General features: G+C 41.5%; 1 protein-coding gene across 3 annotated transcripts in view; it reads left to right on the forward strand.

The window, feature by feature from the left end:
- CDK14 (cyclin dependent kinase 14) overlaps window positions 1-24,276 on the forward strand; it is a 720,213-nt gene that overhangs the window by 182,707 nt on the left and 513,230 nt on the right. For all 3 annotated transcript variants that reach the window (XR_011256569.1, XM_069587335.1, XM_069587336.1), the window contains exon 4: window positions 4,469-4,563. Coding sequence is in view for 2 of the 3 variants with exons in the window: in XM_069587335.1 (XP_069443436.1) it covers window positions 4,469-4,563 (95 nt within the window). In the remaining variant the exon portion in view is untranslated. The remainder of the gene's footprint in view (window positions 1-4,468; window positions 4,564-24,276) is intronic.

The raw sequence follows: 24,276 nt of genomic DNA on the forward strand, positions 1-24,276 counted from the left end.
GATTCTCCAGGCAAGAGTACTGGACAGGGTGCCATTCCCTTCTCCAGGGGATCTTCCTGACCCAGGAATCGAACCCGGGTCTCCTGCATTACAGGCAGATTCTTTATCATCTGAGCTATAGGGAAGCCCATTTACCTAGAGGTTCCTGATTCTTTTGTCTGTACCGATTTTCTCTTACATATTAAGGCTCTAAGTCCCCCTGCTTTCTTCTGAAGTTTTGATTCAAATTACTTTTTGTATTTTAGAATTCCTCAAAATATGTGATTAGAAATTGGCACTCTTTTTTGTTTCCCTTTGTATTTCTGATTTATTATTTTTGAAGTTTCTTTTCAGTCATTCTGTGGCATTCTGGGTAGGAAGGAGGTAAACAGCTTTGCTCAATTTGCTACATAGAGTCTTTATAAACTGTAGGAGTCAGATTCATTGAGGGTAAATTGTGTTTTTTTCATAAGTGGTATAAGAGCACGTGATCAAGAATAGTGTAACATTAAGTTCTTTCCCTAAGCTTCTAAGATTGGTTTCTTACAGAGTACCTCACAGTCATTAGTAACTTTTTATCAGTTACAAATATACTTAAAACTGTGATTACATAATACTTTGAAGAAGTTATTAATTCCTTTTAGCATTATCATTTAATGTGTTTTGATACTATCTTTTTTTTTTTATTAGGAAGAGAAAAGACAGACTTTTATTCACATAAGAGGGCCTTCACAGAAAAATGTGACTCAAAATGGCAGTTATAATTTGGGGCTTACCATCTTTTTTTTTTTAAATTTTGCTTTACAATACTGTATTGGTTTTGCCATACATTGACATGAATCCACCACGGGTGTACATACGTTCCCAAACATGAACCCCCCTCCCACCTCCCTCCCCATAACATCTCTCTGGGTCATCCCCATGCACCAGCCCCAAGCATGCTGTATCCTGCATCGGACATAGACTGGTGATTCGATTCTTACATGATAGTATACATGTTACAATGCCATTCTCCCAAATCATCCCACCCTCTCCCTCTCCCTCGGAGTCCAAAAGTCCGTGATACACATCTGTGTCTCTTTCCCTGTCTTGCATACAGGGTCGTCATTGCGATCTTCCTAAATTCCATATATATGTGTTAGTATACTGTATTGGTGTTTTTCTTTCTGGCTTACTTCACTCTGTATCATCGGCTCCAGTTTCATCCATCTCATCAGAACTGATTCAAATGTATTCTTTTTAACGGCTGAGTAATACTCCATTGTGTATATGTACCACAGCTTTCTTATCCATTCATCTGCTGATGGACATCTAGGTTGTTTCCATGTCCTGGCTATTATAAACAGTGCTGCGATGAACATTGGGGTACATGTGTCTCTTTTAATTCTGGTTTCCTCAGTGTGTATGCCCAGCGGTGGGATTGCTAGTGACATTAAAACAACAGGTAATTTATCCCCATAGAGGACAGCACTCCCTTTTTTTTGCTGTCTGGTGAGAGTGGGGTGGGAGTTGACCACAGCAAGAGCGGTGAGACCACTTGCTCTTAGCACTTTTGTAGTCATGATAGGATGTACGGTTTCTTAAGGGAGAATGATTTTGTTGCAGCTTAACCTTAAGGATTGGGGTATGTAGACATAAGAGAGTTCAGTTCAGTCGCTCAGTCGTGTCCGACTCTTTGCGACCCCATGAATCGCAGCACGCCAGGCCTCCCCGTCCATCACCATCTCCCTGAGCTCACTCAGACTCACGTCCATCGAGTCCGTGATGCCATCCAGCCATCTCATCCTCGGTTGTCCCCTTCTCTTCCTGCCCCCAATCATTCCCAGCATCAGAGTCTTTTCCAGTGAGTCAACTCTTCGCATGAGATGCCCAAAGTACTGGAGTTTCAGCTTTAGCATCATTCCTTCCAAAGAAATCCCAGGGCTGATCTCCTTCAGGATGGACTGGTTGGATCTCCTTGCAGTCCAAGGGACTCTCAAGAGTCTTCTCCAGTACCACAGTTCAAAACCATCCATTCTTCGGCGCTCAGCCTTCTTCACAGTCCAACTCTCACATCCATACATGACCACAGGAAAAACCATAGCCTTGACTAGATGGACCTTAGTCGGCAAAGTAATGTCTCTGCTTTTGAATATGCTGTCTAGGTTGGTCATAACTTTTTTTCTAAGGAGTAAGCGTCTTTTAATTTCATGGCTGCAATCACCATCTGCAGTGATTTTGGAGCCCCAAAAAATAAAGTCTGCCACTGTTTCCACTGTTTCCCCATCGATTTGCCATGAAGTGATGGGACCGGATGCCATGATCTTAGTTTTCTGAATGTTGAGCTTTAAGCCAACTTTTTCTCTTTCCTTTTCCCCTTTCATCAAGAGGCTTTTTAGTTCCTCTTCGCTTTCTGCCAGAAGGGTGGTATCATCTGCATATCTGAGGTGATTGATATTTCTCCTGGCAATCTTGATTCCAGCTTGTGCTTCATCCAAGTCCAGCCTTTCTCATGATGTACTCTGCATATAAGTTAAATAAGCAGGATGACAATATACAGCCTTGACGTACTCCTTTTCCTATTTGGAACCAGTCTGTTGTTCCATGTCCAGTTCTAACTGTTGCTTCCTGACCTGCATACAGATTTCTCAAGAGGCAGGTCAAGTGGTCTGGTATTCCTATCTCTTTCAGAATTTTCCACAGTTTATTGTGATCCACACAGTCAAAGGCTTTGGCATAGTCAGTAAAGCAGAAGTAGATGTTTTTCTGGAACTCTCTTGCTTTTTCCACGATCCATTGGATGTTGGCAATTTGATCTCTGGTTCCTCTGCCTTTTCCAGCTTGAACACAGGGAGTTCACGGTTCACATATTGCTAAAGCCTGGCTTGGAGAATTTTAAGCATTACTTTACAAGCATGTGAGATGAGTGCAATTGTACGATAGTTTGAGCATTCTTTGGCATTGCCTTTCTTTGGGATTGGAATGAAAACTGACCTTTTCCAGTCCTGTGGCCACTGCTGAATTTTCCAAATTTGCTGGCATATTGAGTGCAGGACTTTCACAGCATCATCTTTCAGGATTTGAAATAGCTCAACTGGAATTCTATCACCTCTAGTGTTATCTGAATGTATTTGGTTATTTGTATTATTGCCAAAAGGTATCAGAGGGGTAACTTTATGTGACTGAATTTTATACAGTCATGATTTATAACTGGGGTCAAGTAGTAAATATTTTCAGCTTTGTTGGCTATTTGATCTTTATAGTAACTATAATTCTGCTGTAGCTGAAACGCATAAAAGTGAAAAGTGAAAGTGAAGTCGCTCAGTGGTGTCCGACTCTTTGTGACCCCATGGACTGTAGCCTACTAGGCTCCTCCATCTATGGGATTTTCCAGACAAGAATACTGGAGTGGGTTGCCATTTCCTTCTCCAGGACATCTTCCCAACCCAGGGATTGAACCTGGGTCTCCCACATTGTAGGCAGACACTTTACCCTCTAAGCCACCAGGGAAGTTGAAAAAGCATAAGATAATATGTAAATGAATGAGTGCGACTGTGTTCCAATAATGGGCTTCCCTGGTGGCTCAGCGGGAAAGAATCTGCCTGCCAATGCAGGAGACCTGGGTTCCATCTCTGGGTTTGGAAGATTCCCCGGAGAAGGAAATGGCAACCCACTCCAGTATTTTTTGCCTGAAATTTCCGTGGACTGAGGATCTTGGCAGGCTACAGTCCATGGAGTTGCAAAAGAGTAGAGCACAACTTAGCGACTTAAACAACAAATGTTCCAGTACACTTTCGGTCACTAAAACTTGATTTTCATAGAATTTTCACATGCCATGAAATTTTATTCTTTTTTAGATTCTCTCTGCATTAAAAATATATAAAAAGTTTTCTTAAGTTTAGGAGATCTGTAAAACTAGGTGGTAGGCTAAATTTTTTAGCCCCTAATTTAGTTTTTCCAGTAGTCATGTATGGATGTGAGAACTAGACCATAAAGCTAAGCACTAAAGAATTGATGCTTTCAAATTGTGGTGCTGGAGAGGACTCTTGAGAGTCTCGTGGTCTCAAAGGAGATCCAACCAGTCCATCCTAAAGGAAATCAACCCTGAATATTCACTGGAAGGATGGTGCTGAAGCTTGAAGCTCCGATACTTTGGCCACCTGATATGAAGAGCCAACTCATTGGAAAAGACCCTGATGCTAGGAAAGATTGAAGGCAAAAGGAAGAAGGGGGTGGCAGAGGATGAGATGGTTGGATAGGATCACCAACTAATCGACATGAATTCAAGTGAACCCCAGGAGATGGTGAAGCACAGAGGAGTGTGTGCTGTGTTCATTTGCATTTTCTTAGTTTTGTATCCTGAATATTTATTATGTTTTAAAAATAAACATTCTTATATCAGAGAAGAGTTATTTAAAAACGGATAGAGAATCTACATTTTTAGCAAAATTGGGTTATTGTTAATTAGTTTGATACAATCTGTTTTGTTTGCTCTCTGCTTCATTTTTAGCCAACAAGTCCCAAATTTGGAAAAGCTGACTCCTATGAAAAACTGGAAAAGCTAGGGGAAGGATCTTACGCTACAGTATACAAAGGGAAAAGCAAGTAAGTCCACTCATTTTTGAATATTTCACATGGAAAGTATGCCTACTCTCTTATTATAAAATGACACTGTATTTAAATAATTTTCATATACAGTAGACTTTCCTCCGTCAGGTTTTCTGTTATTTGTTGTTGTCATTGTTTTAACAAATCATTAGAATTGGTTTTTTCTGTGAGCAAAGTTTTGCAGACTTGCCCAGTTCTTCTTTTCTATCTTACCCCTCCCCCATCTTTATTTTCTCTTTCTCTCCTTGGAGGTGGAACCCTCCAATGAGAATTCATTTCCAGGTGAATGATGTGATTAATTTCTTCTGGAGGTTTAGGGTTTGCTTAAGAATAAGAGGACTGATTTCACAGAGTCAGATGTGTTGACCATTCTTGGCACCTTTTAAAACTGAGCTTTTACGCCCTCTTTCAGAAGTAATTAACAAACTATAAGCTGTTTCTTCCTGTCTCCTTTGACCTCACGCTGTAAGTATTCCCACAGAGAGAAGCAACTCTTCTTCTTCCCCCCATGCTATCCTGGGATCAGGACACAGAATTGGATTCTTTTTAAAAATTTTTTTTAAAAATGAGGTAATTTTAAATTTAATTTAATTTGATGATTTATTTTGCCCTTGGTAAGTGGCATGTGGGATTCCTGACCAGGAATTGAACTCGTGCCCGCTACTGTGGAAGCATAGAGCCCCAACCCCTGGACTGGCAGGGAATCCCACAAATTTGGGTTCTTCAGAAGCTTGCCTCTGTATGTTCCTGATACGCCTCCTCCCTCTCCCTTTTTTATTAACAGCACTGAGTTACTGTATCTGGTAACATGTAGCATGTAAACTATCCTTGTTCTTGTCTCTCTTTTAAGTCATTATGAAAGATAGGAAATTCCAACTAGGCAGTTAGTTAGCAGTAATTGAGTTAACTCACTAAGGTAAGCAATCAAAGAGCTATAGAAGACAGTTCTGTGAAGGATCATTCTAAACTTGTAATTGGAAATTTTGACTCTTTGCTTATTGAGGTACTCTTTGGCTGGGAAAGTAGTCTTACACCATTGTTCATAGTTTTTAAGTTAAGAAGGTGAAGCAATATTCCTGATAAAGGAAGATATGTAAGTATGGAAATTCAGGAATGCTGTAGATCAAAAACTGAGTGTTAATTTTGCAAGCCTTATAAATTTTGAGTAAGAAAAAAATACGAGGAATGAAATAACAAAATCTAGAGGGCTGTTGATGACTTCATTCTGTCACTTGAGCATAATGGAATATCATGATAATGGCTTCACTGGTTGAGTTAATTTCAACAGTGGTTGTGTCCACTGTTTTTTTTTTTCCTAAGGAAAAATAGTATTCTATTGTATAAATATAACTTGCGCCTTTGATGTTAAGAAGGTGAAGATAACTACACTGCATTAAGCAATTGTTTTGTATAAAGTATGATATATTCATTGTCTCAGTTACTCCTCACAACACTCTGTAAGCTAGGCCCCATTTTTATATTATACCATCTCTGCTGGACCAGGCATCTTGGTGCTTAGAGAAAGTTAGTCCCTTGTCCAAGTCCATACGGGTTATTAGTGACAGAGCTTGTCTTGGCTCATGTCTGTCTGGTTTGAGGTCGTCTTTTCCTAACCATTGTCCTTCCACAGGATAAGGTCTTCTTGGAAAGACTTGGTCCTGCTTAAGTATTCCAGATGGTTCTCCCGGATGCTCTGACTTATTTTAACTGTGAATCAAACTGAAGCAAACATAGTATTTCATTATATGGAAATAAACCAATCACTGCAGTGCCTTCCCACCAAAGATATGCTCACCTGATTTCCAAGTGCAAGATTACAACTCAGATGCTTAAGATTTATGACAAAATCTTGAGACATAGTTGAAACGTTCTCTGTTTATTATGCCTGAATAAAACAAAGCCTGCTTTTTAAGTACCTACAGCCTTTGAGAAGGATCCTTCTGGACAGTTAATACTTTGCACTCCAGCAGGTTTCAGTGTAACCTGTCAGCATTTCTCGAGCAGTTTAAAACTCTCTGGTAACATGTACTATTTAATTTCCTCCAGCTGGAGATGGAATCCACTGACCACTCACCTGCTTTAGGAGATGACAGGCTGCTTGCTTTATTTGCAAGGTCAGGCCAAAGAACAATCGTTACGTGCATCTAGCAACATTGGAGAGCTGAATTTGGTGTGTCTTCTGAAGCACCACATAATTTAAAGAGTCAACTGAATGTCGAGATCTTTGTCCTAATACTACTCACTCTCCCATAGCTGTCTGCATCCCTACTTCCTTCTTTATTTTTTTTTAAATTGTTTATTTAATTTATCTATTTGACTGTGCTGGGTCTTAGTTGTGGCATATTGGATCTAGTTTCTTGACCAAAGATCAAACCCAGGCCCCCTGCTTTGGGAGACTTAGCCGCTGGATCACTAGTGAAGTCTTCTTGCTTCCATCTTTAAATGTTATCTTTAGCATCATCCTCAAGAGCAGCTACCATTATATTGCAGTAAAGCTGCCTGTCATTTGTAGAGATACCACTGATACTTGAATGATGAGCATTTTACATATGTGTAAAATGTCAAGTTTGAATTTTGCCATAGAGCTCATTTTATTAGTTTGCTAGGCTGCTAAAATAAATAGCATAGCTTAAGCATGGCTTAAACAACAGAAATGGATCATCTCCTAGTTCTCGAGGCTGGAGCTAAGATCAGGGTATTGGCAGAGGTGACCTCTTCCTGAGGGCTGGTGCTGTAAGGCAGAGTGCGTTCCTTGACTGTCCCCTGGCTCTTGAGGTGTCCCGGCAGCTTCTGGCACTCCTGACTCGTTGCTGTACCACCCTGATGTCTGCCTTCATATTCACATGGTGTTCTCTTTCAGCATGTTTGTCTCCACATCCCAATTTCCCCTTTTTATAAGAACGCCAGTCATTTTGGATTAGGGCCCACTATAATGACCTCATTTTCGCTCGACTACTTCTGTAAAGATGCTATGTCCATATAAGGTCACTTTCTGAGGATTTAGGACTTGGAACTTCAGCATATCTTTTTTGAAGGATACAGCTGAATCCGTAATACTCATTCATTTCAGACCTCACTAATTTAGGATCAGTGTGCATGGTAATATTCTTCTTTACCATCTCCATTTATGGTATATGTAAGTCATCTTTTATTTCATGGTTCAAATAAAATAAGCAAAGAATATCCCCCCCATCAAAAGATTTGTATAATTTTTGACTTTGATACTGTTGCTGTTAGCCATTGTTTAGAAACCTGAGAAGAAATAGAAAGATTTTTTATTACTCTTGAATTTGCTTGGGATTCTTATTCCTGTAACAGTACATAGTCTGGGGAGAAGTTGTCTGAGCTTCCTATACTGTGTAGCTTTTTGGTAATGAACTTGCCTCTAAAAAGTGTGGCTGGTTAACTGCAACCATTTCAACATACAACACTCGCAAATAAGTTTTCTTATTTAAAAAAAAAAAAGTTTTGAACCTCCCACAGTTCCATGTTTGAGTAGAGATTTGTTTTGTTTTGAAACCAGTGTTTTCCAGCTTCTTAATACTTTGTGCTTATGTGTGTTTATGTTTGGGATGGGAGGCAGTTTATCATCACTCTTGCTACTAATCTTTTCCCTGGTTTGATTTCCTGGTTTTGTTCTCTCTTCTAAATCCCTGTAACATTTAATATAGGATTTAAAAAAAATCATGCGGTATATAATACTCTACATTTTAAAACTTGTGGCATTTAAAGATATCTTTAGTTCAGCACCTTGAAATCATCTGGTTTCCAAAAGACTTTTGCACATTCAGAGACTTGTTCACATTTTTTGAGTTTTTAAAACTAATGGTGAGTGTCCATGATGTTGTTTTTATGCTCTTTCTATGTTGTAGGTGGATGGAAAGAAACTTAGATACAGATTCTGCCCTCAGGAATCAAGTTTTGAAGGCAGATGGTCCATATACTATAAAGAACTCTGTATAAGTTAGAATGTTGTTATTGTTGCTTAGTCACTAAGCTGTGTCTGACTCCGTGACCCCGTGAACTGCAGCTTGCCAGACTTGCCTGTCTTTCACTGTCTCCCAGAGTTTGTTCAGATTCATGTCTCTTGAGTCAGTGATGCCATCCAGCTATCTCAACCTCGGTCACTCCCTTCTCCTCTTGCTCTCAATCTTTCGAAGGATCAGGGTCTTTTCAAATGAGTTGGCTCTTTGCATTAAGTGGCCACAGTATCTATCTATCTATTTACATATAGATCCATAGTATATTCTATAGAAGCTAGAATGCAGTCAGAAAGGCCCAGGGGAAATGGTGTGAAATTTCAAAAAGAAGAATGTTGAGTAAAGTATTTATTCTCTCCAGTGGTGACTGGTTGAATTCATAGCCTCATGTGCTTTTAAATCCAGCCTCCCTCATCGCTGTGTGTTGTTTGTAGGACTCCTTGGGAGAGTTTTCGTGTGGGACTTGGTCCTCTAGCCACATACAATGACATTTTCACTCTTTGTTACCAGACTCTTCACAAAGTCTGTTAAAGCCTGAGGCCATAAAGTAAAAGCAAGCTGCTTTATTGAATTATTGTGCAAAGTTTCATAAAAGCACGAGTGTTGTGTTTGACTGTTAACATGGGGTTGGCATAAGCAATAGAACTTGAAAGGGTTGGTGGGTTGTTCATGGGTGAGCTCAGGCATGGCTGCCTGTTGTAGGTAGGAGCTGTGAGCGCCAGCCACTTCAGCTCCCAGACTTGGAGTGTGGTGGGCTTGTGTGTTCCTCACTACGCTGGGATCTGCTTGGGGGGTGCACCCGTATCTCCGCCTCACCCCGGATGCTTGAGTTTTCCCGGCTTCCACCCCCTGCCGTGAGTGGTGGGAACCTTTACTCTTGCCTGGGACAGATTCCAGACTCCTCTCTTTTCCTTCCTTCCTATTTTACCTAGAGAGGATGGAGACTGTAGCTGCTTGTTTTTAAATTAATGCATTTCTTCATTTGGCTGCCTCAGCTCTCTGTTGCGGTACTGCTTTAGCCGTGGCATGCAGCGGGAAGCCGGGCCCGCTGCGCTGGGAGCACGGAGTCTTAGCCCTCGAACCTCCAGGGCAGTTCCGTTGCTGCTAGCTTTTGATGTTCTCATACTTCTCGTGTCATTTAGAGGGAGAGAAACTCTGTTCTCTCTTTTCATCTCTGGAATTAAGAGTACGGGACTTAGTCATCCCATGGATGCTCCTGATTTCTGGTCTTTTTTTTTCCCGCTTGTCTTCAGTTTCTATTGAGGTGAAGATACCAAAACCTTCCTCCTGCAGGAGCCCGCTCGACAGAGAAGCCTGCCCACGCTGGTTTGTGCCAGCTCTGAATCGTTGTCTCAGAGGTCAATAGGAAGGAACAATGGAGGAATTTGCTCATTTTTTGTAACACGAGACTTACGTGATTGAAAATGCCAGTCTTCTTTTAGCATTTCTTGCTGCCAATTTGTGCCGAATAATTGAACTTGAAATCAATGACCTCATAAATTGAGAGACTACAGCCAAACCAAGGCTGAACCGTACTAAATACGTTTCAAAGAGCTCTTCAACGGCCCAGGAGAAATAGGGGGAAGAAATGCTGTTAATCAAACTAAGCAGTAGCAAGAAGAAAGGCAGTGGCACTTAACCACCTTTTCAGAATATGTGAGATTAAAGAGGGGGTGGCTCTCACCGCTGGGCCCTGAAGGTCAGCTCCGCTGAAACACTGTCAGCAGAGTGTGAAGCAGTCTAAAAGTCAGAGATCCCCAGGCGGAGAGCACTGGACTCCGGGTTCACAGTTCACAGTGTTGACACCTGGATTGTCATACTGACTGTCAGCATCCTGAGAGGTTATCTACCCACAAACAGAAACTACGGAAGAGAGGCGAATCTGATCACATTTTATGGGCTCTGCTGCTCTCCGTTTCTCATTAGGTCCGCTCAGATTTCTTTTTGACTTTGGGTCCATAGGCTTATTGTCACAGCTCACTTCAAAGATCAGGCCTGTAAGCACACTATTCGTCACATGGTATGAAAAACGGCAGCGTGCTATGATAATAGAATCCGTGTTAGTTTTGTAATTTAATGCACAAAGTATGGTATTATAGCGTACATCAAGAGACACTGGATTAAAAATGGAATGAATGGAGTTGGCACCATGTAATTTCCAAACCGGGGGCTCCTTGTATACAGGTGAACGTTGGAAAAGTAGAGTTTTTTATCCTTACCTAGTCCAAGGAGGATAACAGCCCATCCACCGACATCTACTAATTTTAGTTTTCAAAATCTTAAAGCCTTTTCAGATTGCAGACTCAGCCCAGACTTCCTTTGGAAGAAGAATGCAAGGCATTGCAAGCTGGTTCGCGGGCACAGCTGGTTTCCTTTAGTTTGCAGCAGATACACAAACAATACCTAATCTTTTTGACAAAAGTGACAATGAGGATATTGTTTAAGCAAGAAGCATGATTTCAAGCATTAGACTACACTGCACGGGGATAGCTTTCCTATTAAACAATATTTTAGTGATGGCCTCTGTAAGCCATTTTCATTATCAGGGTTCTTTGATTAGGAGACCCTCAAAATAACCAGTGATATTTCCTGTCTTTAGGGTTGTAGTCTAGCTGGTGAAAATGGAGGCACTCTTTGGAAATTAGGAATCCTTTGAAAGAGGTAGTGTAGAATATCCAATTATCATAATGTCAGGGCTTTTAGACTCTCTCTCTTGTAGTTCAGCTTAAGTGGTTTTTGAGGAGGGCTCGGAATGACATGATGATAAGATTGGTTTCAGTTTAAAGCAAAGCCACATTCCTGAGTTGCTTTATTATCATTGCCATCCTTTTAGTTTAAACCAGGATGCGTTTGCTGATGCCTGGAGACATTTTTGTTTTCATAACTCGGGGAGTGGTAGTGGTGTTATTGGCATCGAGAGGCCATGGGTGTTGTGAAACATGGTACAAATGAACAGGACAGTCTCACGCAACAAAGAATTGCTTGGCCCAAAGTATCAGTAGTGCCAAATCTGAGAAGCCCTGGTCTCAACAAGGAATGTATAGAGGCTGCTGCTGCTAAGTTGCTTCAGTCGTGTCTGACTCTGTGCGACCCCATGGACTGTAGCCCATCAGACTCCCCCATCCATGGGATTTTCCAGGTAAGAGTACTGGAGTTGGGTGCCATTGCCTTCTCCGATGTATAGAGGCATTGCCCATTTAAAAGAGCTCTTTCCATTGGAGACATTTACTAAGCTGGTACTGAGTTTGGTGTTATGGGCCAAGCAATGCATATGTTGTTGTTGTTGTTCAGTTGCTAAGTCGTGTCTGACTCTTGTGACCCTGTGGGCTGCAGCACGCCAGGCTTCCCTGTCCTTCACTGTCTCCCAGAGTTTGCTCAAACTCACGTCCACTGAGTCAGTGATGCCATCCAGCCATCCCATCCTGTCACCCCCTTCTTAATGGTGGACCAAACTAAGTTTTGCTTTCCATGGGGCCTGTCTAGTGGGGAAGGCAAAAATGACTCAAGTCAGCAGCCTATGTGCTCATTGCTCAGTTGTGTCTGACTTTTTTGCAAGCCTATGGACTGTAGCCCACCAGGCTCCTCTCTCCATGGGGTTTCCTAGGCAAGAATACTGGAGAAGTATTCTGCTACTTCCTTTTCCAGGAGATCTTCCTGACCCAGGGATTGAACCCACGGCTGTTGCATTTCCTGTGTTGACAGGTGGATTCTTTACCACCGCGCCACCTGGAAAGCTCTGTCAGCAGACAAATTACAGCAGATACAATTTTAAATCACATAAAGGAAAAGTGAGCTAGGAGAAATAATTAAGGTAGAGGGTGGTGGCTTCTATGTTTATGTCAGGGACAGCAGTGAGCAGTGCGTCTGCCTTAGATGAATGGCCAGTGGAAGCCTTGCTGATGAGGGGACATTTACACTTAAATCTGAAGGAGGAGATATAACCAACCAAGTAAAGATCAGGGACAAGAGAGTTTCACGTCAGACCCTGAGAAGAGCTTGGTGTTTTCTACAGACTCAGAGAGCCCCAGGTGACTGGGAGTTCAGGGGAGGTTGGTATGATTTGAGCTTTGAAAAGTTGTCAAGGACTTGAGGATAGTCTTAGGAATGTTCTGCTTATATATGACTGCAAAATGAACTATCTCAAAGCCTAGAGAGTTAAAACAGCAGCTGCCATTTATTTTGCTTATGAACCTGCTATTGCGAAGGGCTAGACGGGGAAGGGTTGTACCTGTTCCATATAGTGTCATTTTTCACAGCTGAACCGGGAAATGAGGGGTCTATATGTGATTCACTAAGTGGATATAAAGTGGAATTATCTAAGATGCTCAATAAGAGGGGCCAGAAAAAGAAGAAGGAAAAGGAAAAAGCAATGAATAGAAAACAGTTACAAACAAGATAGATATTAATGCACTTATATGAAAACCACTTTGAATGTAGTTGGTCTAAATACTCCAGTTGAAAGACAGAGATTGTCAAACTCGATAAAAAACAAGATCAAACTAACTGTATGTTCTTTATCAAAAACCCACCTTAGGTATGAAGACTCAGGTTAAAAATAAAGTGAGAGAGAAAAATATACCATGCTAACTGTAATTAAAAGAAAGCTGGAATTAGTGATATTCATTTCAGACTAAGCAGACACTTCTGATGATTCTAAAAGACCATCAGGGATAAAGAGGGGCATTCCATAATGACAGAGAGGTCAGTTTTCTAAAAAAGACACAAAAGTTCTTAAAGTCTATGTATCTGACAATAAAGTGTCAAAACACATGGGGCGAAAACTGATACAACTGAAGGGATTGATAGGCAAATTCCCTGAAGTAACTGGGGACTTCAGGACCCATCTGTCTGTCAGTAATGCATAGATGAAGCAAGAAGGAATATTAGCAAGGAATCGACGCCCTGAGCAACAACAGAATGTAGAAAGTGGAAGCAGCCTACATGGTAAGACCCATGCCCAGCACTGGAGGGGTCACTGTCAGCTTTATCAATTAACTGTTTGAAGAGACCAGATTCAAGGGAAGGGGATGCAGGCTGCACTTCTCAGTGAAAAATGTCAAAGACTCTTTGGGCCATGTTTTAATACCTCACAGTACTGCCTGGATTTCATTTTAGTCTGGAATTCAGTCTTTACTCTCACCTTTGCACAGAGTTCTTTCACTTGTCTTTTCACTTACTGCTTTTTGGATTACCCTCACTCATTTTATATCATATTTCCAAGCGGGACAGAGATGTTTTGGTGTAAGGTGCTTTTTGGAAAGGGGGACCTTCTGTCCTGGTTTGCTTGGGACAGTCCTGATCTATGCTTCCTATCTTTGTGTAATTATTTATAGTGCTCGTTTTTGCTCACTCAGCGTTTTTTACTCTTCGCTGTCTCCATTTGGATGATAAAATATGTGATCACCCTTCTTATGTAGTGCTTTATTCCTTTAAAACTTGACAAAACATTTTGCCAAAAAAACAAAATTCCTTTAAAGTATTTTACTGTGGAATCCAGTTGAGTATTTAGAAGCATCAGTTGCAGTGAACCTTGGAGATTTTTTGAATTGTTTGTGATTATCATTGAACCTCTAATGAAGATTTGTCAATTGATTTAAAAAGTTTCATGGCTAATTAGTGAGTTTTAGGTATAGCACATGCTCTTGGACAGCAAGGTATGGAGGCTAGACTTCAGGAATTTTGTGAAACAGCAACTGATCAGTCTAAAACTCATATGACTTACCCAGATCCCTTACTACTCATGCCATAAAACATAGGCTCAGAGCCACTCAAGGCAAGAGAAATATTGGACATTTGAAACATGCTGTAATGAGTAAGCTGGGGCTTGGGTGAAATCAGGAGCTTTTAGAGCCCAAAGCTAATAGTTTTTACTGTCAATGAGTTTTAGTCAAATGCTGACTGTCTGTTTAGCACTGATGTGTACAAAAAGAGTATATTAAACCATTACGTGCATCACATCAGTCGAGTCCGACTCTGCGACCCTATGGCCCGCCAGGCTCCTCTATCCATGGGATTCTTCAGGCAAGATTCTGGAGTGGGTTGCCATGCCCTCCTCCAGGGGATCTTCTCAACCTAGGGATCGAAACTGACTCTCTTGAATTTCCTGCACTGGCAGACAGATTCTTTATTACTAGCACCACCTGAGAAGCCCTCACTATACCATTAGGAGCAATTATAATAATGGAGATATGTCATGTACTTGACGGTTTCAGACTACAAATTGTATAGAGTAATTGAAGCAAAATTGGATCATAGACCCTGTTGATTTGGGGTGACTTTTAAGGATTACAAGATCTGGTAGGTCAGGGGTTTGATCTGATTCTTTCCTTCCATATGCTTAAGTTGCCCCTGAATTTCAGCTTCAGGCTCTTGTTTTCTTTTGGGGTTGGTGTACCCTCTGGCATGTGGGATCTGAGTTTCCTGACCAGGGATCGAACCCATGCCTCTTGTGGTAGAAGCGTGGAGTCTTATCCCCTGGACCACCAGGGAATCCTCCAACTTCAGGTTCTTGTTTGTTGCTCCGTTATAATTAACCGGAGAGTGTTATCTACCTTTGTCAGTAAAATTTGGAAATGGAAAAGATAATACAAGCTCAGCGGCTTTTATGAAGAAAAATATTCTGAGCTCAACAAATCTCAGACAGGAAATTATTTTAAACATCCCAAGCATGAGACATTTCTCATGCTTAATGGTTGATTCCTAGCAAATATGTGCTCCCTTCCTTCTAGGGTTCAAGGAGACAGAGCTATATATATTTCCCTATAAAACAAATTCTTTGAAAATTTAAAACATAATTCTGTTTCTAGTTTGAAATGGTCTCCCTGGGATTTGCTGTGTTTTTAACTATCTCTGTTTTAAGGGATTTAAATAAGTGATCCTACAGATCCACCAGCATTGACTGAGAGGAAGGAAGACTGTAAACGCTAGGAACTTTGGTTACCAGTTGAAAGCCCTGTTATAACTCAACTGAGAATAAGATAGACGTCATTCCTAATTGGCCTGATGGGTGAGACAAGGGATATAATTTTGAAGCAGCTTGGTAGGCAGCGCAGGTAGCGACAGACAAAAAACCCCCAGAGGAAAAGGAACCGAAGGCCTTTGTTGTATGTCTGATCAGACCTCCTAGGAGAAACAAGAAGGAAATAGAGATACTGGGAAACCAAGTCAATGTTGCAAACAAGGCCTACTGGGGGTCCCAGAGGAAGCTGAGTTTCTAATGAGAAGGCAATGGACTCGGTTAAGCAGAGTGACGCACCTCCGCCCACTCCCCCGATTCGTGTCCTGGGAGAGTCTCAGTGTCAAACTCTGGAGAGTTGAGGGCGCCTGAGACTGTGCCCAAAGGGAAGCCTAGAGGAGGATTAAATTAAAACTGAGTCTGTCTCTTCTCTGGGTGAAATAGAAGGGATGAAAAAATAGAGTGTTAATAGAGTTGGACAAAGGAAGAACCAAAGACTGTGAAAGGCACTGCTAGGAGAAAGAGTAAGAAAACCAGCCAAGCGCCAAGGAAGGTTGAGAGCTGCTGAAAAGTGTGGATGATGGTGTCAGATATTTGGCGAAGGCAAATCAGAAGAGTCCTGAAAAGAACGCGTGACATTTACAATGAGGAAGGTGTTTCTTGAGTGTGTGTAGGGGACTGATGAGGGCTGCAGACCTAATTGCTTTGGTTGAAGGGAGAAGGGGGAGAATGGAGGGGGAAATGCAAGCTCTTCTTTTTTTTGGGGGGGTCATGCCACATATGGTATCTTAGTTCCCTGACCAGGGATCGAACCTGTGCCTCCAGTTGGGAGCTTGGTGTCCTAACTCATGGGACCACCAGGGAACTCTGCAGGCAGTTCTTTTGAGGGGTGAGGCAGGGGAGGAAAGGAGAATAAGAAGAAAAGGCGAAAGTGCTTTGTGACAACCTAGAGGGGTAAGATAGGGGTCGGGTGGGAGGGAGGTTCAAGAGGGAGGGGATATGTATATACTTATAGCTGATTCGTGTTGTTATACAGCAGAAACCAACACAACATTTTAAAGCAATTATCCTCCAGATAAAACTAAATTTTAAAAATAATAGCTGTAACTGGGATATAAGAACAGGAATAAATATAGCTAACATGAATTTTGCTGATATTTTTAGACTTTATCTTCTACTCTATGTTCTTTGAAAATCATTTGTAAGATTTATAATTTATTATTCAAAAAATTTTAAACTAGTATAGAAAATACATGACAACTTAGGAATACAGTCATAGTAAGAGTGGCTATATATTATGTTTTATATGTAAAATACTATGTGTGGTATTAATAAAAGCAATATTATTGTAAAAAAATTCTTGAAAAATAAGAAAAAAGTAGCAAAATTTCAGATGGCTAAAGAACATGAAAAACAGCCCAACAAAATGGACACAAATGGCCAATAAGAACATGGAAAAGAAAAAACAAGGAGAAAGGGCAAACGTGTTTTTGATGTTTTGGCTTTAAACTAAATGGGAAGGAGCTGAGTGTGTGTATAGATTATAATAAAGGAGCCAGTAAAAAGGGAGAGAGGAATTGATTAAAGAATCACTTACAATGTATTCTGGATGCAGAAATTTGAGGTACTCTCTTTTCTCTGTCACTTGAACTTCATTCGTGTGTCCCTGATGATTGGTCTTGCCCTTTCTTATTCTGACAGTATATAGGTCTGAAATCATTGTTTTCCTTACCGGCTTTGTCTCATTTTGGACTTAGACATATGAGAACATGAAAGTGTTAGTTGCTCAGTCATGGCCGGCTCTTTGCTAGCCTGTGGATTGTACCCACCAGCTCCTATGTCCATGGAATTCTCCAGGCAAGAATATTGGAGTGGGTTGCCATTTCCTTCTCCAGGGGATGGGATTGAACCCAGGTCTCCTACATTGCAGGCAGGTATTCTTTACCATCTGAGCCAGCAGGGAAGCCCATGAGAACATGATCCTTCTTAAATATCTCTTCGCCTTTTATTTGTGTCCTTTAAAAATTCAGATACATTATTGAACTTTCTGTGTGGCCCATTGGTTTCTCTTCTTGGCCAATGTTTCTTCACTGGTACTAGTTAAGATTTGAAAATAACACTGATTTTTGTGAATCTTCTATTTCTTGATGCTGCCTATCTCTTGGTAATTAGGGTCATGATATAAAGCTTATGTTTATTGAACACTGGGTTAAGCCTGATTTTCTCATCTGTGAAAGTAGGGCTGATAATGAAATTGGTTTCACATGGTTTTGAAGAGTGTCTATGAATGAATGCCTTTGGAGTGTCTATAACTGTGTCTCGCATGTTAAATGAATGTTGGCCATTACTTTTTTCTTTGTTTCTATTAACAATACTAGAAAAGCTTTGAAATGAGGTTACTTTCTTGTTTTACAGATGTAGGAACTGAGGTCCGTAAAGTTTGAGTAACTTGTCCACGATTGCATGGCTCAGTGATGGAGCTGGTCAGTCCAACTGCAGAGCCAAGTTCTTAATTTTTATCTCCTTTCAATTTGCAGGGTGTGTGAGGGGAGTATTTTGAAGTCTGTTTTCTTAAAATCTATGCTATTGGGACTTCCTGGTGGTCCAGTGGATACGATTATGCTCTCCCAATGCAGGGGGCCCTAATTCAGTCCCTGATCAGGGAGCTAAGCTCGCACATGCCACAGCTAGGCGCTCACATGCTGCAGCTAAGACCTGGCACAGCCAAATAAAGGAATAAAGAAAAATATTTTGAAACATCTATGTTATCCATGATCACTCTATTCCTTGTTAATGATCAACGCTAGGGGTACTTAGCCATTTTTTCCCCATGATTCTTATATCTTTCCTCTGGGTCATTTTCATTTATCATTTGTATTCTCCACTATTCTGGGCAACTCTACAGTGACACCATGGTTATTTTTCCCTGTATTTCACCCAAGTGGTTTATGGCCTTCCAAATAGTAGGTGCCTGCATGAAATAGAACTCTCACTATTCCCTTTCGTTTTCTATTGGATACGTTTATTTTGGACAAGGTTTCCGTCTCATTGCACCCTTTTCATTGTGAACCACAGACCAAGGTTTCATGGCACCAATTTCTCTTACCACTTTTTAAAAATTCTTTTCATATGGCAGACATAACTCCCAATCTTCCAGCACCTTTACAGCCCTTTTATCTTCTCATAAATATTGGAGCAACTAATATGGTAGTAAGAATTGTACCTTAACAAAATAAAATGCTTTCAAATAGGTTTTTGAGTAAATCAGAAACTCAGTACCCTTGAACCTCTACTCAAAGTGTATTCCCAGCACCAGCTATTGCCGGGGGCCAGCGTGAGGAATTCCGCCCATGGCAAAGGTCATGAGGAAGGAGGCTTGGCATACGCAAAGGCGTGATCAAGCCTCAGGAAACCCCCTGTTCCCAAGCATCTAACCCCAAAACCAGAGTCTGTTTTATGCTCTCACCTACACCTCTGACTTTACGGGGGGCTCTCCCCCATAACCGTTTCTCTCGGAGAAGGAGTAAACGTGCAGCTCCAAGACAATAAAAATTCTTGGGTGTGACAAGAGTGTTTCAGCTTACGGACTCCTCTGAAGGTTATCTAGCCCACCTGTATAGGTTTGTCCGGCCACATGTGATTGTTTACAGCCTCCAAATCTGAGAGGCATGAGATGTTTTAGACTTACTAAAGGCAAATTCTTTTGGGGAGTTGGAAATTATTAGTATAGTGTGTTGGTTAGGAATTATATTGGTGAAGGGTTCTTCATTTGTTGTGTCAATAATTGCTGCTAATTCCCTGCTCGGGGTGGGACAAGGATGTTTCAGGTCAAACCTCTCTGCTGACAGACTAGCTTGTGTGACAGGATTATCCATACTGCTGCCACTAGGCACATGATTGTTTACTACCTCTCAACTGTAAACAGCACAGAGTTTTGGAGTATTTTGAGAGTCTTAATTAGCATAGGACTTTTTCTTCTTGTTGAGTCAATGATTGCCGCCAGGCCTCTATATCCTTAGGCACCTGGGAATATATTAATCAATGTATTTGGAATATAGCAAAGGAAATATAGTAGTTTTTGATGTTAGCAATACTAGACTTTTTGAGTTAATGGATTTTCTCTTTTGTAATAAATCACTGTACTTTGTTATAAATCACTGTGTCCTTGCTATGTAAAAATGTAACTTTATCATATCTTAAGACTAAATAGATCTTAAGGGGAGCATTGGTGAAAGGATTTTCATTTGTTGGGTTGATGTTTGCTGCTAAATCTCCATGTTCCCTACCCTTACAATGAATATAACTAGCATATAGGAAGAAATAAGTATTAACCTTTAAGCATATAGGAGAAATAAGTATTAACCTTTAAGACTAATCATGTTAACCTTGGGTTGAATAAATTCCTTTCTTGATTGTAACTCACTACACCCTCACCCTATAGGAATGTAACTTTATTTGGAGGGTGGTGCCTGGTTTAAGAAAAAACACCCTTGGAAGAAATAAGTTTTTTGGTTATCAGAAAGAAAGGATCATAAAATGTCAGCAGGTCTCACTCATGGCCAGAAGATGATGTAATATTCCTAAGACCTTTTTTATACATTTATGTGAAGCACCTGATTTTGATAAAGGTCAGGACTGCTGACCCCCACGTGACTCTGTATTCATCCCTATGTGTAACAAAAGGTATATAAGCAAACCCCAAAATAAAGAAATGGGATCAGTTTCCGGAAAGACTGATTCCCCCATGTCGCTTCTTTCTTGCTCCCGTTTTTCTGGCTGAATTCCCATCTGGAGCATGGATGCTATTCCACGTAATCCAAGGTATTCAGCCTCCTTTTCTCCACTAATCTTCCTACTACACTATCCGGTTCTAATCTCTCTCTATCTGTGATTAAATATGTATTTTTCCAAAGACACCGACTCCGTCCCCCCACCTTCGAATCACCCTGGATCCACCGGGGCTGGACCCCGGCAAGCTATGAATGTAGTTTGGCATTCCAACCTAGAATTAAGAGGAGAAAACGATTCTCTATACCTATTACATCCTTTGAAAGTCTTGTCAAATTTTCATGGGCCTTGTTCTTATATTTAGTCACTTCCTTTTGTGTTAGTATCTAAGCAGATACCTTTTTTGAATATATTTGTTCACCAGTTTTCAGGTGACTTGATTAATTTCAAATCATTTTTAGAATGCTCGACATGACCTGAGCTAACTTGGCATTGACGCATTTGTTAAAACAGAAGCTTGCTTAATTAATAAGACCTGGAGAGAACAACTGTACTTAAAGTTATTTTGCCTAATAAGTATGCTTATGTGGATGATGCTTCATCACAAACACAATTACTGAAGCTACGTGCATGCTCAGTCACTCAGCTGTGTTTGACTCTTTGTGAACCCCCTGGATTGTAGCCTGCCAGGCTCCTCTGTCCATGGAATTTTCCAGGCAAGAATAATGCAGTGATTTGCCTGGTGGCTCAGATGGTAGAGAGTCTGCCTACAATGCGGGAGACCTGGGTTCGATCCCTGGGTTGGGAAGATCCCCTGGAGAAGGAAATGGCAACCCACTCCAGTATTCTTGCCAGGAAAATCCCATGGACAGAGGAGCCTGGTAGGGTACAGTCCATGGGGTCGCAAAGAGGCGGACACAACTGAGCCACTTCACTTCACTTCTCCAGGGGATTTTCCCAACCCAGGGATCAAACCTGCATCTCCTGCATTGATAGACAGAGTCTTTACTGCTGAGCCACCTGGGAAGCTGTGCTGAAGCTGACATGGCCAGATTTCTATGTAGAGACAGTGTTAGTAGCTACTTAGTAATTATCCTGTATAGTTTTATTTCCCTTTATATGTGTCAAAACTTTTCCCTTGTATTATATATATTCATATAGCATATTAATATACAGATACTCATATCAGTTCAGTTCAGTTGCTCAGTCGTGTCCGACTGTTTGCGACCCCATGAATTGCAGCACGCCAGGCCTCCCTGTCCATCACCATCTCCCGGAGTTCACTCAGACTCACTTCCATTGAGTCAGTGATGCCATCCAGCCATCTCATCCTCGGTCGTCCCCTTCTCCTCCTGCCCCCAATCCCTCCCAGCATCAGAGTCTTTTCCAATGAGTGAACTCTTCGCATGAGGTGGCCAAAGTACTGGAGTTTCAGCTTTAGCATCATTCCTTCCAAAGAAATCCCAGGGCTGATCTCCTTCAGAATGGACTGGTTGGATCTCCTTGCAGTCCAAGGGACTCTCAAGAGTCTTCTCCAACACCACAGTTCAAAAGCATCCATTCTTTGGCGCTGAGCCTTCTTCACAGTCCAACTCTCACATCCATACATGACCACTGGAAAAACCGTAGCCTTGACTAGACGGACCTTAGTCGGCAAAGTAATGTCCCTGCTTTTCAATATGCTGTCTAGGTTGGTCATAACTTTTCTTCCAAGGAGTAAGCATCTTTTAATTTCATGGCTGCAGTCACCATCTGCAGTGATTTTGGAGCCCCCCAAAATAAAGTCTGACACTGTTTCCACTGTTTCCCCATCTATTTCCCGTGAAGTGATGGGACCGGGTGCCATGATCTTCCTTTTCTGAATGTTGAGCTTTGTGTATATAGATGAGAAGAAAGTGCAAAGAGGTTGTAGTAGAGATTTTCTTTGAAAGTTGAAGAAAGTGGAGTTGACAGGTTGAAAGGTAGGTGCAGGTTTATAGCCCTGAGTAGTAAAATTTCTTCACTGAAAACTTGTGTCTCAGCTTCTCATCTGATACTTTCTTATTGTATCGAAGAGTTGGAGTCATTCCATCTATCCAAAAACGAGTTAATCTTTCTGTTTTTTCAAGTCTCCTGTATAATTGAGTCATACTTTCTCCTTCAGTTCAGTTCAGTTCAGTCACTCAGTTGTGGCCGATTCTTTGTGACCCCATGGACTGCAGCACGCCAGGCTTCCCTGCCCATCACCAGCTCCTGGAGCTTACTCAAATTCATGTCCATCAGGTTGGTGATGCCGTCCAACCATCTCATCCTCTGTCATCCCCTTCTCCTCCTGCCTTCAATCTTTCCCAGCATCAGGATTTTTTCCAATGAGTCAGTTCTTCACATCAGGTGGCCAAAATATTGAGTAAGTTATGAGCATAATGATTGAATGCTTGCTTGATTAATCCTGTCCTCTCAATAAAGTTAATAGCCTCAGATTATTAGTGGTTTGGATCTCTTTTTTGACGTGGACTGTTACTAAAGTCCTTGGGGAATTTGTTGCCGTGTTGCTTCTGTTTCGTGTTTTGGTTTTCTGGTCAGGAGACATGTGGGATCTTAGCTCTCTGACCAGGCATTGGGCCTGCATCCCCTGCACTGGAAAGTGAACTATTAACCATTGTACCACCAAGGAAGTCCTCATGGTTGGGATGTTTAAGATCAGGGTTAAAAAGAAGAAAATAAGCAATGTTCAGTTCAGTGCAGTCGCTCAGTTGTGTCTGACTCTGTGACCCCATGGACTGCAGCACGCCAGGCCTCGCTGTCCATCACCAGCTCTCGGAGTTTTCTCAAACTCATGTCCATTGAGTCAAATGATGCCATCCAGCCATTTCATCCTCTGTCATCCCCTTCTCCTCCTGCCTTCAATCTTTCCCAGCATCAGGGTATTTTCAAATGAGTCAGTTCTTTGCATCAGGTGGCCAAAGTATTGGAGTTTAACCTTTAGCATCAGTCCTTCCAATGAACACCCAGGACTGATCTCCTTTAAGATGGACTGTTTGGATCTCCTTGAAGTCCAAGACTCTCAAGAGTCTTCTCTAACACCACAGTTCAAAAGCATCAATTCTTCGGCACTCAGGTCTCTTTATAGTCCAACTCTCACATCCATATATGACTACTGAAAAAACCATAGCTTTGACTAGGTAGACCTTTGTTGGCAAAGTAATGTCTCGCGTTTTAATATGCTGTCTAGATTGATCATAACTTTTCTTCCAAGGAGCAAGCGTCTTTTAATTTTGTGGCTGCAGTCACCATCTGCAGTGATTTTGGAGCCACCAAAAATAAAGTCAGCCAGTTTTTCTGCTGTTTCCCCATCTGTTTGCCATGAAGTGATGGGACCAGATGCCATGATCTTAGTTTTCTGAATGTTGAGTTTTAAGCCAACTTTTTCACTCTCCTCTTTCACTTTCACCAGAAGGCACTTTAGTTCTTTGCTTTCTGCCATAAGGATTGTGTCCTCTGCATATCTGAGGTTATTGATATTTCTCCCAGCAATCTTGATTTCAGCTTGTGCTTCATCCAGCCCAGCGTTTCTCATGATGTCCTCTGCATATAAGTTAAATAAGCAGGGTGACAATATACAGCCTTGACGTACTCCTTTCCCAATTTGGAACCAGTCTGCTGTTCCGTGTCCAGCTCTAACTGTTGCTTCCTGATCTGCATGTACTTTTTCTTTAAATATTTGTGTATTTAAAAACAAAGAAACAAGGAAAGGTAATCCTGTGTGTTGTCTGTGTGCTGTGAAGACAGGAGGTTAGTTTTCCAGTATCCATTTCCGTTGTCATGTTGTGTGTTTAGTCTTATGTTGTGCCGCCCTGGGTCGTCTTTGCCACACAGGCTTTCTCTACTCGCAGTGCGCAGAGGCTGCGCTTCCTGGCGGTGTGTAGGCGTCTTATTGTGGCGGCTTCTCTCATGGCGGAGCCTGGGCTCTTGGCATGCAGCTGTCAGTACTGGTGGGGCATGTGGCTTGGTTGCTCTGCAGCATGTGGGACCCTCCGGGATCAGGGATGAAACCTGCCTCCCCTGCCT

Source organism: Ovis canadensis, chromosome 4, assembly GCF_042477335.2.
Source record: "Ovis canadensis isolate MfBH-ARS-UI-01 breed Bighorn chromosome 4, ARS-UI_OviCan_v2, whole genome shotgun sequence".
Lineage (NCBI taxonomy): Eukaryota > Metazoa > Chordata > Mammalia > Artiodactyla > Bovidae > Ovis > Ovis canadensis.